The sequence below is a fragment of the Alexandromys fortis genome, unplaced genomic scaffold (assembly GCF_014885135.2).
Source record: "Alexandromys fortis isolate MF-2015 unplaced genomic scaffold, M_Fortis_MF-2015_v1.1 scaffold_156, whole genome shotgun sequence".
NCBI lineage: Eukaryota > Metazoa > Chordata > Mammalia > Rodentia > Cricetidae > Alexandromys > Alexandromys fortis.
In genome coordinates this window covers 3,912,292-3,927,546 of record NW_026068028.1, presented here as the reverse complement: position 1 = coordinate 3,927,546, position 15,255 = coordinate 3,912,292, and the positions used below count along the sequence as shown (strand labels likewise).

General features: G+C 39.3%; 1 protein-coding gene across 3 annotated transcripts in view; it reads left to right on the top strand.

Annotated features, from left to right (window-relative positions):
* The first annotated feature begins 3,117 nt into the window (after nucleotides 1–3,117).
* Nucleotides 3,118–15,255, top strand: part of Abca6 (ATP binding cassette subfamily A member 6) — a 61,263-nt gene continuing 49,125 nt past the window's right edge. Inside the window, exons 1-7 of one of the 3 annotated variants that reach the window (XM_050164254.1) lie at nucleotides 3,118–3,306; nucleotides 4,504–4,601; nucleotides 6,128–6,332; nucleotides 7,297–7,455; nucleotides 9,496–9,599; nucleotides 10,286–10,512; nucleotides 12,557–12,698. In XM_050164254.1, the coding sequence (XP_050020211.1) occupies nucleotides 4,521–4,601; nucleotides 6,128–6,332; nucleotides 7,297–7,455; nucleotides 9,496–9,599; nucleotides 10,286–10,512; nucleotides 12,557–12,698 (918 nt within the window). In that variant the 5' untranslated portion in view covers nucleotides 3,118–3,306; nucleotides 4,504–4,520. Of the gene's footprint in view, nucleotides 3,307–4,386; nucleotides 4,602–6,127; nucleotides 6,333–7,296; nucleotides 7,456–9,495; nucleotides 9,600–10,285; nucleotides 10,513–12,556; nucleotides 12,699–13,885; nucleotides 13,957–15,255 lie in introns of those variants that run through there. The other 2 variants (XM_050164253.1, XM_050164255.1) reach the window with 2 other exon arrangements.

Genomic DNA, 15,255 nt, shown 5'->3' with positions numbered 1-15,255 from the left:
TACCTGAAATCTGACAAATAAAACACATATGCACACACCCACTCTTTAAGTTTTCATTTTATTTTCCTTTTAAATACAGGGCCTTCAAGGGTCTATATAAGGTCATTTGCATATATATGTTATGGCTGTTAGCGTGATGGTTTTGTGGCAATCCTAACAGTGGGAGTAGGTGTTCTCTGACTCTTTTGTCTGCTCTTGGGACTCTTTTTTTTCCCTATTGGGTCCCCTTGTCCAGTCTTAATATGAGAGTGTTTGCCTTGTCTTACTGTATTTCATTTTGTTTATTTGGTTATTGTCTCTGGGAGGTCTGCTCTTTTCTGAATGGAAATGGAAGAGGGTGAATCTGGGGAGAAGGGAGGTGAGGGAACTGGAGGAGTGGAGAGAGAGGTAACTGTGGCTGGAATATATTTTATGGAAGGAAAATCAATTAAAAATGTTTCATAACGACAATTAATGAAAAAGAGGTCATGAGTCAGAAAGCAAGCAAGTAGAGGTGGATGGGAATGTTTGGAGGGAGAAAAGAGAAGGGAAAGATGATGTAATATTATCATCTCAATAAAAGAGATAATAAAATGTATGTTATATACATGAATGTGATGTATGCACATGTGTGTGTGTGTGTGGATATTAGAGGAGGCCAGAGAACACTGGGTGTCCTGCTTTATCATCCTCTACCTTACTTCTGTAAGACAGAGTCTCTCCCTGGATTTGGTGAGCTGTTGACCAGTGAACACCAGTAATCCCTCTGTCTTCACCCTACATCACACTGTTGCAGTAGGGTGCTTGTTGGTTCCTGGGTCCCGACTAAATTAATCACGCAGAAACTGTATTAACTAAATCACTGCTTGGCCCATTAGCTCTAGCTTCTTATTGGCTAACTCTTACATCTTAATTTAACCCATCTCCATTAATCTGTGAATCCCCACATGGCAGTGGTTTACCGGCAGTGTTTCAACATGTCTGACTCTGGCGGCAGCTCCATGCTGTCTCCCTAACTCTACCTTCCTCCTCCCATGCTATAGGCCAAGCCAGTTCTTTACTCACTAACCAATAAAAGCAACACATAAACAAAAGGACCTTCCACGCCATTTGCACTGTGCTCACATGCATGTGCATGGCTGCATTCAGCTTTTCCGTATTAGTGTAGGGACCTGAAATCATGCTCTAACCTGCTAGGCCACCTTTCCAACCCTGGGTTTTCATTTTCTATATATCACAGTGATTGGACAGAAACTTTATATCCTTACTTTCTTTGGGGTAGAAGATGTGAGATCTTTCTCTAGTCTCCGTTTAGCACTGAATAGTTGTGCAAAGCATCTAGATTCATGCAGGCAAATGAATTTTAGATTATTTACCTGTCAGTGATAAAGTCTAGGTCACAGAAACACTAGGACACCAGGAGGCCTAGTTCTTAATCCTACATATTCCTTATGTATATAATTGTGTAAAATGCTACTAATAGTTAAAAGGAAATTTGGATTTCTCATTTTGGTTTTAGCATGTGCACGCACGCACGCGCGCACACACACTTGTCCCATTGTTTAGTACTTTTTATTATCCTTTATTCCCTATTTTTAAAGTTTAGTTATGCATATCAACTTCTAATTTGGAATGTATTTTCCTGATATTTCACTGTCCTACCTGGAAGTTTCATCTTCCTCATCATGTTAGGTCACTATATTTGAGGGACTATTTTCACATGCAAATTTAAAATACAATTAACCATAATAAAGAGAACAGTCTAGATCCAAGTTCAGTGAGAGACTTTGTGTCAAACAAATATGACAAAAGAAAAGGCCAACAAAGCATGTATAAGAAACAGTGAGAAAACAGTAAATATATTTAATAAATTGTTGGTATTAAAGCTCTGAGTTTTAATAGAATTTTAAGAAAGGCAGAGTGAAAATGATTTCAAAAATAAAATATACCTGGGCAGTGGTGGCTCACTCCTTTAATGCCAGCACTTGGTAGCCAGAGGCAGGGGGATCACTGTGAATTCAAGGCCAGCCTGATCTACAGAGTGAGTTCAAGGATGGCCAAGGATACAGAGAAACCCTGCTTCTAGAAACCAAAAATTAATTAAATAAATAAATGGAATATAAAGAATATAAAACAACTATGGTAACAAAATTAATAGAATTTTAAGTGACTTCAAAAGATTTGTTCTACTCTTGAAACAAATTTTTAAGTATTTGAGAGCTTTATTTCACAGTTCTGGGACCTTAAGAACACCTCTGTTAACTTGTTTGTTTTTTACAATTTTTCAATGTAAGAGATATGTTATTTCGCTTTTGTCTACTTTTAAAAGTAGAATTAGTTGCCAAGTATATCATCATGGCTGTAACTGTTATTGTCCTCAAATTGTCTCCTATACTCTGGAACATTTCTCTGATTTATGATTATTAACACATGTGGAATCAGGAGCCATGTCAAATATTTGAGATTTCCCAACCCATGGACTTTGCTTGCCTGTTTTGCCGTTTGCTGCGGCAGGTCGAAAAGTTTGCAGTGCCTTTCAGGTCCACTGTGCAATGAGAAGAGAATAGATTTCAGGTTTTCTAGTCCTGGTGCATAGACGTCTGAATACTTCTATGTGTTTTAGTCATTTAAAATACATTTTATTTTGCTTACATAACTCATAAAATCACACGTGACTGTAAACAAAGTAGGAGAAATGCATTTGAAAATAATTCTTCATTTGTCTACCGTAGGGATCTCTCCAGGGTAGACTATGGATTACTTTATTTTTTAAAAGAAAAAAATAGGAAAAGAAAAGAAACTTTCAGCCTCTGTTATTTTTCCCACTTCGCATGAAGTTGCCAAGTTGAAGACTAACAGCTGTGTTTAGCTATGTGTAGCGAGAAAACACGAATTAGTATTTTCTCTTACAACTTTAACGACTTAGTTTGGTTAGTTAACGTTTTTACTCTTTTCTTGTCTTCTCCATCTTAATTTAAACATATCTAAAAGGCTTAAACAAATATTTTTTCCTATTTTCTTTATTTCTTCCTACAGTCGAAAGGCTGAATGAACAGGCATAGGGTTTGTTTAATTCTCAACCAATCACAGAGCAGTGTTTCCCCAGGAGAATAACTGGCTTACAGGGAAAAGGGACACACAAAACAAAACAAATTCGTCATGTGCAGCTCGAATTGACCACATCCCTTTTCAGAGCAGATTGAGTAAGAACGACCGAGAGTAACCACCTACTTAAGGAATACTTGAGGAACCAGAGATAATGTTTTAGCTGGCGTACTAGGAAGAGGACCGTGTGACTGCTTCCGAGGAACGTAAACATCCCCAACAGTAAGTAAAGCTTAGTGTTATATTTTGTACTCTGCCAAGTAAAACAAATATTTTTGTGCTCTGCTAAGATCAATCTATTTTTCAGATGTTTCTAGGAACTTAAATATTTTAAAGAGATTTTAAGAGGTAATTCTTAATTTTTTCATTTTATAGATACAGCAGTAGAACCTCCAGCTTGCTTCCATTCTAGCCAAGGGAAAACTGCACAAAGTTTTATTATGTAAATTTAGAATAAATTTAAAGACTATAAAAACTGAAAAAGTTTTAAAATTTATTTATTTAAAAAATTTCTAGGCAAAGTTATTCTTTCATTCAGTTTCTATTATTCTTTTCTTTAAAAAAGTTTGTTTTGTACTTTGCTCTCAGAGTCATAGAGGGGCATCTATAATCACAAAATTGAGGGAAGTCTTATTCTCCTTTTGTCAGAATCAAGTAATTTTGAGTCTGGACTATTACCCTAAAGTATATTCCTTTTGATAAAAGTTATTCAGTTAAGTGTATTTTATTTCAACCTGAAGGTAAGTATTCCAAACATATTTAATTGGTATTGTGTATAATGAATGTAATTTATCGTTCAGGTGGGTTTAAGAAATCAGAATTTTAGGCCGGGCGATGGTGGCGCACGCCTTTAATCCCAGCACTCGGGAGGCAGAGGCAGGTGGATCTCTGTGAGTTCGAGACCAGCCTGGCCTACAAGAGCTAGTTCCAGGACAGGCTCCAAAACCACAGAGAGACCCTGTCTCGAAAAACCAAAAAAAAAAAAAAAAAAAAAGAAATCAGAATTTTGTTGTTGATTTGATTAGTTATGAAATATTTTTTTACTAAAATGCAAGGAACAAAGACAAGTATTAATGGAATGAAACTGAATTACTTTATTCACATCATCAAATTCTGTTTTATACTTCTCTAAGTTCTGCGCCATAATGACACATATTTTTTTTCCCAGTTAGAATGTTCAGTTTTATTGCAAGAGTGTGACATCCCACCGTCACCCATCCCTCCAAACACACCTTAAAGCGAATGGGTTTGAAGTAAAAAAAAAAAAAATTCATCACAAATTGTCGCAACAATATTTTACAGCATTTCATGACAGTTATTACGTGTGGTCGATATTTGAATCAGAAGTACAGTCGCGAAACTTTCTCCAACGACCCTTACGTCTTTGGCTCACGTACTGTTTGGTCACCTAATGAGCAGGTGGGACGAGCAAGGAGATGAGCGTGCGTCAGCAGACCTGCGTCCTTCTGCACAAGAACCTGCTCAAGAAATGGAGAGGGAGAAGGGAGAGCTTCTTGGTATGTGAAGACATTTCACCCTTTCCTCGGAACTCTGCTTTCCGTGACCAGTTATTTCAAAGACTGCGTTATACTTAGCAGACTAGGTTCATTACTTTTAAGGGTGCCATTTCCAGCTATATTTTTTTAATCGAGAAACTCATAAAGGTCTGTGACCGGTGCCATAGCATTACGAAGACTAAAATTAGAACAGTTTTAAAAAGATAAAGTAAAAATTTAATTGTATGATGAGTGTGACAAACATTAAGTGATCATGTGTCCTACACTGGGAGCCAAGACGTAATACAGATTGCTAAGTATAAACTGAGAAATCTTAATTTTATTGTTTTATATTAAAACCTTTTGATTTTCTACATAAAGATTCTGTTCAAGGATTACAAAAGAACACCCTTGTTGGTTTGTGCACAGCAGATTGTTTGAGTAGTGGTGAATGGCGCAAGTTCCAGTAGCTCAATGCATGGCAAGCGCCCAGTTTTCACTGTTTTCAGTACAGTCAGTAGTAGAAGAGAAGCAGGCTGAGTGGGAATACGGCCTTTTCTGTTTATCCAGGCACCTAGGCTCCTTCCTCGGACTCTGCTGTCTCCTCAGACCCTGGTAACCTCTGCTGAAGTACCGACAGGACAAGGAAAAGGAATTGAGACAGAGAGCATAGTAGACTGAGAGTGTAGTCCAACCAGGCCTAACTGTGACATGTACTATGTCTGCTCACTTGCCATAAATGCTCAAACACCTGTTTCCTCTTGCACTTGTATGTTAAGAGTATGTTCTACTTACGACCTGCAGTTTTCAAATCGATTCATTCTCTATTAACTCAGTGTGGTCACTTTAAATAAGTGAACAGGAGGTGTCAGTAACTAGAAGTACATCCCAAAGACAAGGACACAAGTGATTTGTCCAGATCAGTCCTTGCATTGGTAAGCTGAAATGGCTGTTAATGTAAAAACTCAACTGCATTTTCTCTTTCTACATTGTTTTGAGAGTGCTTTGCGGTTACTGGTTCAGTTCCCCCCCTGTATGGCAGTCAGAGTAGAGAAAGGTGTTCTGGGGCATTAAAGAATCCTCAATTGCTTGAAAAAAGTGTGTTCTAGCGTTATATCAAGAAGGAGGAAATGATTGCTATTGGTGATTCACTAGAGAGTATCTGCCACTCAGTTTCTAGTCATTCCGTTTAGTTTCTAATAAAAAATATGGTAACTAGCAAGAAACATTGTGATTTCCCACTTTGTGCCTTATGTCTAAAATTAATTTTCCAGGCAATCAAGATTATCAAAGTTAGGAATTCCATTGTTTCCAGATGACCACTGAAATCATTCATGATTTAATACAAAGCTTTAGATCAGAGAGTGATACATGTGGCCACTAACACAGAATTTGTTTATAGTTAATTTTTTTCTCAGAAGAGTATACAGCAATGAGAAATTATATTATATGGTAAAATTTAACTTGTCTTCAAAGTTCTTTGGTATTGACCAACTTGAGGAGAACTATATCTAGCCTTATTTTTTTTTCTCTTAAATTTTTTATAGGAATGGAGCATCCCAATTATTATAGGACTGTATATGGGGCAGTTTTCATTTTTCAAAGAAAATATGCAACTCCCTGAAATCCCACCTCAGGATCTTGGAAGTTTAGATGAATTTAATGGATCTTCTATCATGGTTTTTTATACACCAGTCTCTAACATAACCCAACAGATAATGAATAAAACAACCTTTTCTCCCTCTATGAAAGGTAAATAAGCCAGCGGGAAGAAAGACTTAAAGTTACTGGTCTTATAGGTTCATAATTTTTAATAAGATGTGTGCATATTAGTTTGAAGCTACAGTAAAACATCATTCTAATAAGTTCAAGCATCAGGATAGCATATAATCTTCTTCGGTTTTTGTTTTTCTTTTACAACAATATCTTAAACTTCTTTTAGCTTGATAGGGGCCTATCAAAACATGAGCCTATGTTTATAGGCCTCCATAAGTTGAAGCTTTAAAAAAATGCAAACTGAAAATTAGCATCTTGAGAAATGTAATTATTGAGGTATGTATATATTTTTAGCATGGATATCCAATTATTGAGATTTGTAGCTTGTTAAAAATATAAGTAATTAGGTCATGGCTATCTAATCATAAGTTCATAAGTATGAGCATTAACGATGTGTAATCTGAAGGTGATATTCTTTCTTATGTACAGTGTAGAGTGCAAAACCTTTGAAGATTTTGAGTTTAAATAAGGCCTGTTTTGTAACCAAGACTAATAAAACACAGATTTCATTTGTGCACAAGCTGGGTGTAGTCTGGTTATTTATTATTTAATATTCTATTTCTAATTAATGACATTTCTGGTTATTTAGAGTCTGTTATTTTGTTTCTTCATGAGACAAAAATCCTGTCAGTGGTTTTGCTTCAGGAGGAATTCTGGAACCCTCAGAGTATAGAGACAACAGTAGGTTGTTCTTACCCTAAACAAACAGCAAGGTGGGCTTTGTCCCCCATCTGCTACCTGGCTTATTAAAACCTGTAATTTGCACGCACGATTGTTTTCTGTGATTTGAAACAGTAAAATAATATTTTCTAGGTTGCCTTTTAGTTTGTTTAGTTTAAGTGGGAATGTCTATAAAAACATGGCTCAGTCTGATGTCGCATTTTGTTTTGGTGAAATAGTGTACAACCCAGTATATCTGTTTTCACCTTATCCCTCACAGGAACGAGAATCATTGGGTTGCCAAGTAAGAAATACTTGGATGATATGCTTCTGAAGAATATTCCCCATGCTCTTGGAATCATATTTAATGACACCTTCTCTTACAAGTTAAAAGTATTCCTGTCCTATGGATATCCATTTTTGAAAGAAGATATATTAGGTAACTTTTCATTTAAAACATTCTTGTGACAGTCTTTGTGTTTTCAACAAGAGGAACAGGTAGGGTTGGGCAACAGACACTTTCGGTTTCACAGGAGAAGACAGACTAACATTTGCTTGTGACTGTTATATTAATTGGAGAGGTTTATTGCACAGCTCTGCAGAATAATTCAGCGTACGTCTGTTGAGCTCACAGTTCTAAGGAATGCTCGGATTTCAATGCTGGATACAGCAGCCATTGATTAGGAGAGACAAGCGTTGAATAGCTAGTGGGAAGGGCAAGTACTTTTGGTAATTGGATCCAAGATTCTTGACTGTTGGATTAGAGAAGTAACTTTTCAAATAAGACCAAGGGAACAGCAAGTGGGAGCAGCTGAAGATACTAAGTTTCATTAGGGTAAAAGCCTATGAGAGCATCTTATAACAGCTGGAAGAAGAGCATGGAAAGCCAATGGGATGTGCGAGGAGAATGATTTTCAAGTTGCATAAGGGCTAGGTCCTGCGTGGCATCTTGTAAACCTGGGCCATTGGGTAGTCATGGAAGCACTTTAATCAGGGAAGCATGTGGAGTGGAGAGTTGTCCAAGTGAAGAGAGAGCTCCTGATTCAGCCCAGAGGATTCAAGTTGCAAGAAGTTCAGGGAGAAGGCAATGAAACCCGATGGCCGCTTTGATGATAGTGGGGACACTGAAAAGAAGGTGGGCTTGTGAGTATTTGACACAAAATTGGCGTAACCTATGGAATCAGTTCTTTACTTCTAGTCAATGCGGAGTGCGGGCTGCGTATTCTTCACTGAGTTCCTGAAGAGCACAGCGAATAGAAACCACGAAGCTTGTTTGTAGGAATCCTTTTGCCGGGTGGTGGTGGCGCATGCCTTTAATCCCAGTACTTGAGAGACAGAGGCAGGTGGATCTCTGTGAGTTCGAGGCCAGCCTGGTCTACAGAGCGCAAGTTCCAGGACAGGCTCCAAAGCTACAGAGAAACCCTGTCTCAAAAAACCAAAAAATAATTTAAAAAAATCATTCTTTTCAGGGATTGGAGGTTAAAAAGAATATACAAATAAGATAATAAACACAACAGAGCTACTTTAGATATTTATGGTGGCTCAGAGACCCCTCTAGGATGAAATCACTTTCTAAGTAGGTTAGGACCAAGGGAGAAGTGGCCTCTGTAAGTAAAATTGTCATAGACATATGGGTCTTGCCACTTGAGCAGCAAAAGGGTTATCTAGAGACACTCAAGTAGTAAAAAACGTATTCTTGTGCTCCAGCACAGGCGAGGCCACGGGAAAAAGTTGGGAAGAAAATTCCCGAGACTACCAGAGTATAGGTAGTGCACCTCGTTTTCTGTTTCTCCCCCAGAAAGGGCTGTGGTCCTTTGTCTTAATCATCGCATGTCTGTGCAGTAGTTTGTCATGAGATTTCAAGCACTGTATCTCGCTGGCACCTCCACTTCCTACCTGGAGATCTGCATCTTACTATGATAATTGAGTCCAGGTTATTTGGGATAAGTTTCTTCTCACGCACACACATCCTACTTCAGGGAAGTTCCAAGCTATTAGACACAGAAGTGTGTGTGTGTGTGTGTGTGAGTGTGTGTGTGTGTAGCATTAATATAGAAACCCTAAAACCCTGTTTGTCATGTCTCAGGAAGCTGGTGAACCCTGTTTGTCATGTCTCAGGAAGCTGGTGATTGCTCTCTCGCGAGTCTCGTGGTGTGTGAGCAAGAAGCTGCTTTTTTTTTTTTTTTTCTAAGCCATATACCCTTCCTCTTACCATATTTGCCTCTTCTCAGAACTACCTTGTTGGTTTGTTCGCTTCCTTGGTTTGAGACAGGATCACACCACATAGCCTAGGCTGGTCCAGAAATCCACTATTCTCCTGCTTCAGCCTCCTGGTTGCTAGGATTTCAGGTTTGCACCACTCTATGAGGTTAGAATCCTGACTAGTGGAGTTTCAATCGTTTTCTCTGAGGTTTTTGTTCCTCATTCCCAATCCGCGTTTATCCCATCGTGATGGTTCTACTTTTCCTTGTGCTTACAGCTCATTGCTGGGATAAGCGAGGCGATGTTTCCTGTTCATTGTCCAGATACTGGGAGAGAGGATTTGTGCCTCTACAAACTGCCATCAATGCCGCTATCATAGAAGTGAGTGCTTCACTGAAAAGTTCTAGTGGCTACGATAAGTCATTTCAGAGGCATCAAAATTTTTAATGAAAAATGAATGTCACAGTTCCTTTGGCCTGCAGTAACTAAGCCCTCAAGGCTGGGTAATTTATGAAGAGTTATTCTTCACAGTTCTCAAGTGTGGCCTGTATATGATCAGGCCTCGAAAAGCTCATTGCTCCGCTGTCACCGTCTAGGAGTTTTCACATGGCAGAAGGGATGAGAGGTCAAAGAGAAGAAGAGCGCTGTGTTCTCACTCGGCAGGAGAGCCAAAGGGCAAACTGCACATTAGAAACACTTGCCAACCCTTTGCTGAGTCACACATCCGACCATGAGGGCGGGGCCCCATGGCTTGCTTACTTCCTACCTCTCATCCTACAGCGAGGAGGAAGTTTCCAGATGCAGTGTAGAGGGGCACAGTCAAATGAGCAAGTATGTAAACTCAGATTTTTAGACAAGGAAAGGACCACTTGGTTTAACACTTCCAGTTCCGAAATGGTTCACAGAAACCCGCAAAACAACACACCCACTCTCGTCTCACAGGGACACTCTGTGTTATTAGACCACAGCATGAAGCTCGGAAAACGACAGGAGTGCAGTCTCCACCACTTGCCTTAGTTTTGTCGATTGATGCCCTTTAAATTCTGTTTGCTTCTGTCTCTCTCTAGATCACAACAAATCGTTCTGTGATGGAGAAGTTGATGTCCGTTAATGCCATAAGCATGAAGACGTTACCTTTCATTACTAAAGATACTTTTCAATATGAGTTTTTTATTGTATTCTGCTTGCTTTATTTCTCCTCATTTGTATATTTTATATCACGCAATGTTACCAATGAGAGGAAAAAGTCTAAGGAACTGATGAAAATGATGGGTCTACAAGACTCGGCATTCTGGTGAGTCATAAAGAAATCATGGACCAGTGGAAGTGTTATGTTTGCTTTATAATTTCACGGTTTAAATTTGATATGTGGGGCTACTTGTTCTTTTGCTCTGATGGCTAGGTTTAGTCTTTGTTAAATCTTCCATGGAAGATAATAACTGTAGCTCATTGAACATGCTCTTAGTTCTGGCTTTTTCCTATGCAGCCTCTACTATAGGGACACTATTGTTGAGTCTGTGAATGAGGATAAATGAGCTATCCAGTGTCCAGTAGATGACAAATGTCAGAGCAGGGCCTCAGTAATGCAGAATGGCAGTTCTGCCCGACCAATCCTAGTTATGAGGGGACATCTCCACACTTCCTTATGTGAAGACAACAGTCTTGTAAAGGGTCTGTTGTGCTCGTGGGCTTGGCTAGCCAGGGATGTTTTGAAGTAAGCAAATGCTGTATTAAGTGTGATGTGGGAGTGTCATATATCAATCTGTTGATTTCATTGGTTAAGTTATAATAAACCAGCTGCTTGGCCTCATGGCTTGGAACATAGATGGGAGGAGTAAACAGAATAGAATTCTGGGCGGAAGAGGAAGTGAGGTCAGACTCTGCTCTGCTCCCGGAGAGACTCAACAGCTCTGCTGGAGCAGAGACGCCATGCTCAGCTCTCCCGGGTAGACGCGACAGCTCTGCTGGAGCAGAGATGCCATGCTCAGCTCTCCCAGGCAGCTGCAACCCATGATGGACTTAGACTAGAATCTTCTCGGTAAGCGCACCTTGGGGTGCTTACACACATCATTAGAAATGGGCTAGTCCAGATGCGAGAATTGGCCTGTAAGGGCTAGAGTTCATGGGCCAAGCAGTTCTTAAATGAATACAGTTTGTGTGTTGTTATTTCGGGCATGAGCTAGCCAAGCGGCCGGGGTGTTGGGGACGCAGCCCCGCCACCGCTCATATTTCAACATAAGTGGAGCATTATGACCAGGACATAACATAGACTGGTGTTTAGGAATGACTTAACAACAGCATTTGAGCTACATATTAGTGTTCATACCTTACCTCACCCCACAAACACTTTAAAGTCATTTCAAAATAGACGTATATGTTTGTATGTGTACAGGGATGTATCTCTTTATGTATTTGTGACATAATAAAGGTAACCACTTCCATAGAAATAAAGACCTAGGAAAACAGTGGATGAGTTTAAACAGATAGAAATACAAATAAAATAACGTCTCAACTCCGCTAAAACACAGAAGAGTTTGGTATCAGTGACAAAATATATATTATCAGATTTAAAGAAAAATTATGTGCTCAGAGGAAACATGACTTGTTTTGATATTGATTCTTAGAGGTTAATTCTCTATATAATACCCAAATCAAGAAAGCACTTGGTTGGGCATGGCCATGCAGGTGTATAATCTCAGCACTGGGTAGGTGGATCCTGGAAGATGTAGAGTTTCTGGCTTCCCTGTAATGTCTACAGAGGCACTGAGGTCCTTCTTGATAAACCAAACCTAATGAAAACTCAAACAAACAAACACCACTTAAAGCATACAGAAACAAATAAAACCCTCCACAAAAAAATAGAAACTATGGGAGTGGAATGGTAAAAGTAAATGGGTTGGATGATTAATTATTGATCGAACAATCTAGTAATGGGCTCCCTGAAGTAAAATTATTGTCTAGAAATACAATGAAATAAATAAACTCTATATGTACTAGATAATGTTGATTGATAAAAGCAAGTTACATGTATCTACACAGCATAAACCATAGAGTTTATACAATGCTCATAGTATTTGTGCGATAGATGCATATGGAAGCCTGGCCTTCAGGTACCAGCAAGGCCATACTTTGGTTTATAGCCTCTTAATTGGTTGTGACATTCTTCCCCATTGGAAGATGAGCACACACAATTACCTTCATCTATGTTATCAATATCATAGTTATTAAACTAGGGTACACATACAAGAGTAACAGAGTTGTCCTTTAGATGCTTTTGTAGATGTAACAACATTTATTTAAAAGGTTAAATAATTTAAATGTCTTTTGTCTTTGTTTAGGCTGTCCTGGGGCTTAATCTATGTTGGCTTCATCTTCATTACTTCCATATTCATTGCAGTTATCATAACATCTGCCCAAATTATAGTGATGACTGGTTTCCCTGTCATATTTACACTCTTTTTCTTATATGGATTATCTTTGGTAAGTGCATACGTTTATTATCACCTTTTACACACTAGATCATAGCTGTGAGTCACAAACTTTAATTTCCTGGGAGGTTAGGAAGGCACTTTTTCATGTCTGGTGTGATGTGGTGTGTGTGTGTGTGTGTGTGTGTGTCTGATCACATGGATACACATGTGTTTGCTTGAGAAAGTTTCAATAGATATTTGAAAATAATGTAAATCCAAGTAAATTGGGTCTCTTTTTTTTCTAAGAAGTTTTGTGCATCCACAATGAGATCGTGTATCAGAATTTTTTTCATAAAATCTTTTATTTGAGGTATTTCGGGATTTTTAACTGTGAACCTTTTAATTGCCTTTAATGAGTAAAAAATATCTTGCCAGGCAGCTAGTCCTACTGCGCAAGTTTACTTTTTATTTTATCATGGTGACCAACATTGGTCCCGTGGAGGTAAATTTTCAACTTTATGTTGCGTCTTCAGTAGACGCAAGTGGAGATAATACATCAATACCCAGAGTTAAAGAAAAAGGGAGGGCAAGAGTAGACGAGGGAAGGCTGCTCTACAGCTAGTCTGTGGACTGGTTTGACTATGATCATTAGAGTAGCTCTCCCATCAGGGAAAAAGGCCTCTGGGAAGTCTCAAGCTTCATTGAGTTGTTACTTCCATCGCCTTGTGTAGCTCTAATATGAATTAGACACAAGCAAGGGGCATTTTCTTCCTTCTATTTTTTCTTTTATCAAAATAGATTCTTTTCTCATACAATATATCCTGATAATAGTTTCCCTTCCCTTCACTTCTCCCAGTTCCCCACCCCCCACCCCACCCCTCTAGATCCACTCTCTTCTGTCTCTCATTAGGAAATAAATGGCTTCTGAGAGATAACAGCTAAACATTATAATTAAAGCATAATAAGCCGAAACAAAAAATATCATATCGAATCTGGACATGGCAACCCAACAGGAGGAAAAGACTCCCAAGAACAGGCACATGAGTCAGAAACACACTTATTCTCACACCCAGGACTCCCATAAAATACTAATCTAAAGGCTATCATGTATGTATGTGCAGAGAACCTGGCGCAAACCCATGTAGGCCCTCTACTTGCTGCTTCAGTCTCTGAACTCATATGCACCTTGCTTAGTTGATTTAGAGGGCCTTGTCCTCCTGGTGTCTTTCATCCCCTCTGACTCTTACAATTTTTCAGCCTCCTCTTCCAGGGGATTCCCTAAGCTCTGAGGAGAGGGATTTGATGGAGACCTCTCATCTAGACTTTCTGTGAGTAAAGTCTCTGCACCCACTCCCATCGGCTGCTGGAGGAAGCTTCTCTGATAGTAACTGGATAAGGCACTGATCTATGAGTATAGGAGAATATCATTAGGAGTCATTTATTGAATATTTTTTAGACCAATAATGTTTTCTTTGGCACTAGGTCCTTGGGCTACCTGGTCTCTGATTCTTGGTTACCGAAGCAGTGTTGGATATGGGTTCTGTCTTGTGGAGTGGGCCTTAAGTCAAATCAGATGTAGGTTGGCTACTACCACAAGTTCTTTGCCACCGTTTCCCTAGCATATTTTTTCGGGCGGGACAGATTGTAGTTCAAAGGTTTTGTAGCTGGGTTGGTGTCCATGTTTCTTTTTTGGTAGCCTGCAGAATACCTTCCCACACCAAAGTGACTAGAACATAGGATTGAAGGCTCCATGTAGGCAGCAGCTCGATTTCTCCATTTTCAGTGAGTTGTCTGGGTGTTGTTTTCAGCAATGGAGCCCTCTTGTCAATTTGCAGAATGCAACCCTTTGTCTGAGCCCCAGCTGGCTGTTTGGGGATTTCCATGGGACCCCCTTTAGCCATCAACTCAGTCCCATCACTGGAAGCCTCACCAGGTTACAAGAGTGGCCAGTTGAGACTCACATCCCCCATTACTAGGAAACATCATTAGAATCACCTTCGTATAATTCCAGAAAGTTTCGACTGTACCAGGTTTCCCATCCTTCAAATGCCCTGCAGTTCCAGGCATCTGTGTGCAGCCTCTGCCTCCACCCTCCCTCATACCCTAGTTCCTGTCCACACTTGCCTCCAGTCTGCACATAAAATCTGCTCTACTTCCCCTCCTAGGGAGATCTGTGCATACCCCCACACCTCTTAGGGTCTATGGATTGTAGCCTGGTTATCATTTACTTAATGGCTAATAACCACTTATACATGAATACATACAGTACTTATCTTGTTGGGTCTGCGTTACCTCACTAGGATGCTTTTTTTCCTAGTTCCATCCATTTGTTTGAAAGTTTCATGATCTCATTTTTTTTTTTTTAGCAGCTGAGTAAACACACATTTTCTTTATCTATACTTCTGTTAAAAAACATTTTGGTTATTTCCAATTTCTGACTATTAAGAATAAAGCTGCAATGAACATAATTGAGCAATTGTCCTCGTGGTAGGATGGAGCTTCCCTTGGGTAGTGCCTAAGAGCGGTTGGGATAGCTAGGTCTTGAGATAGCTCAAATCCCAATTTTTGGAGGAACTACTGTATTGAGTTCCATAGTGATTGCATAAGTTTGCAGGCCCACTAGCAAT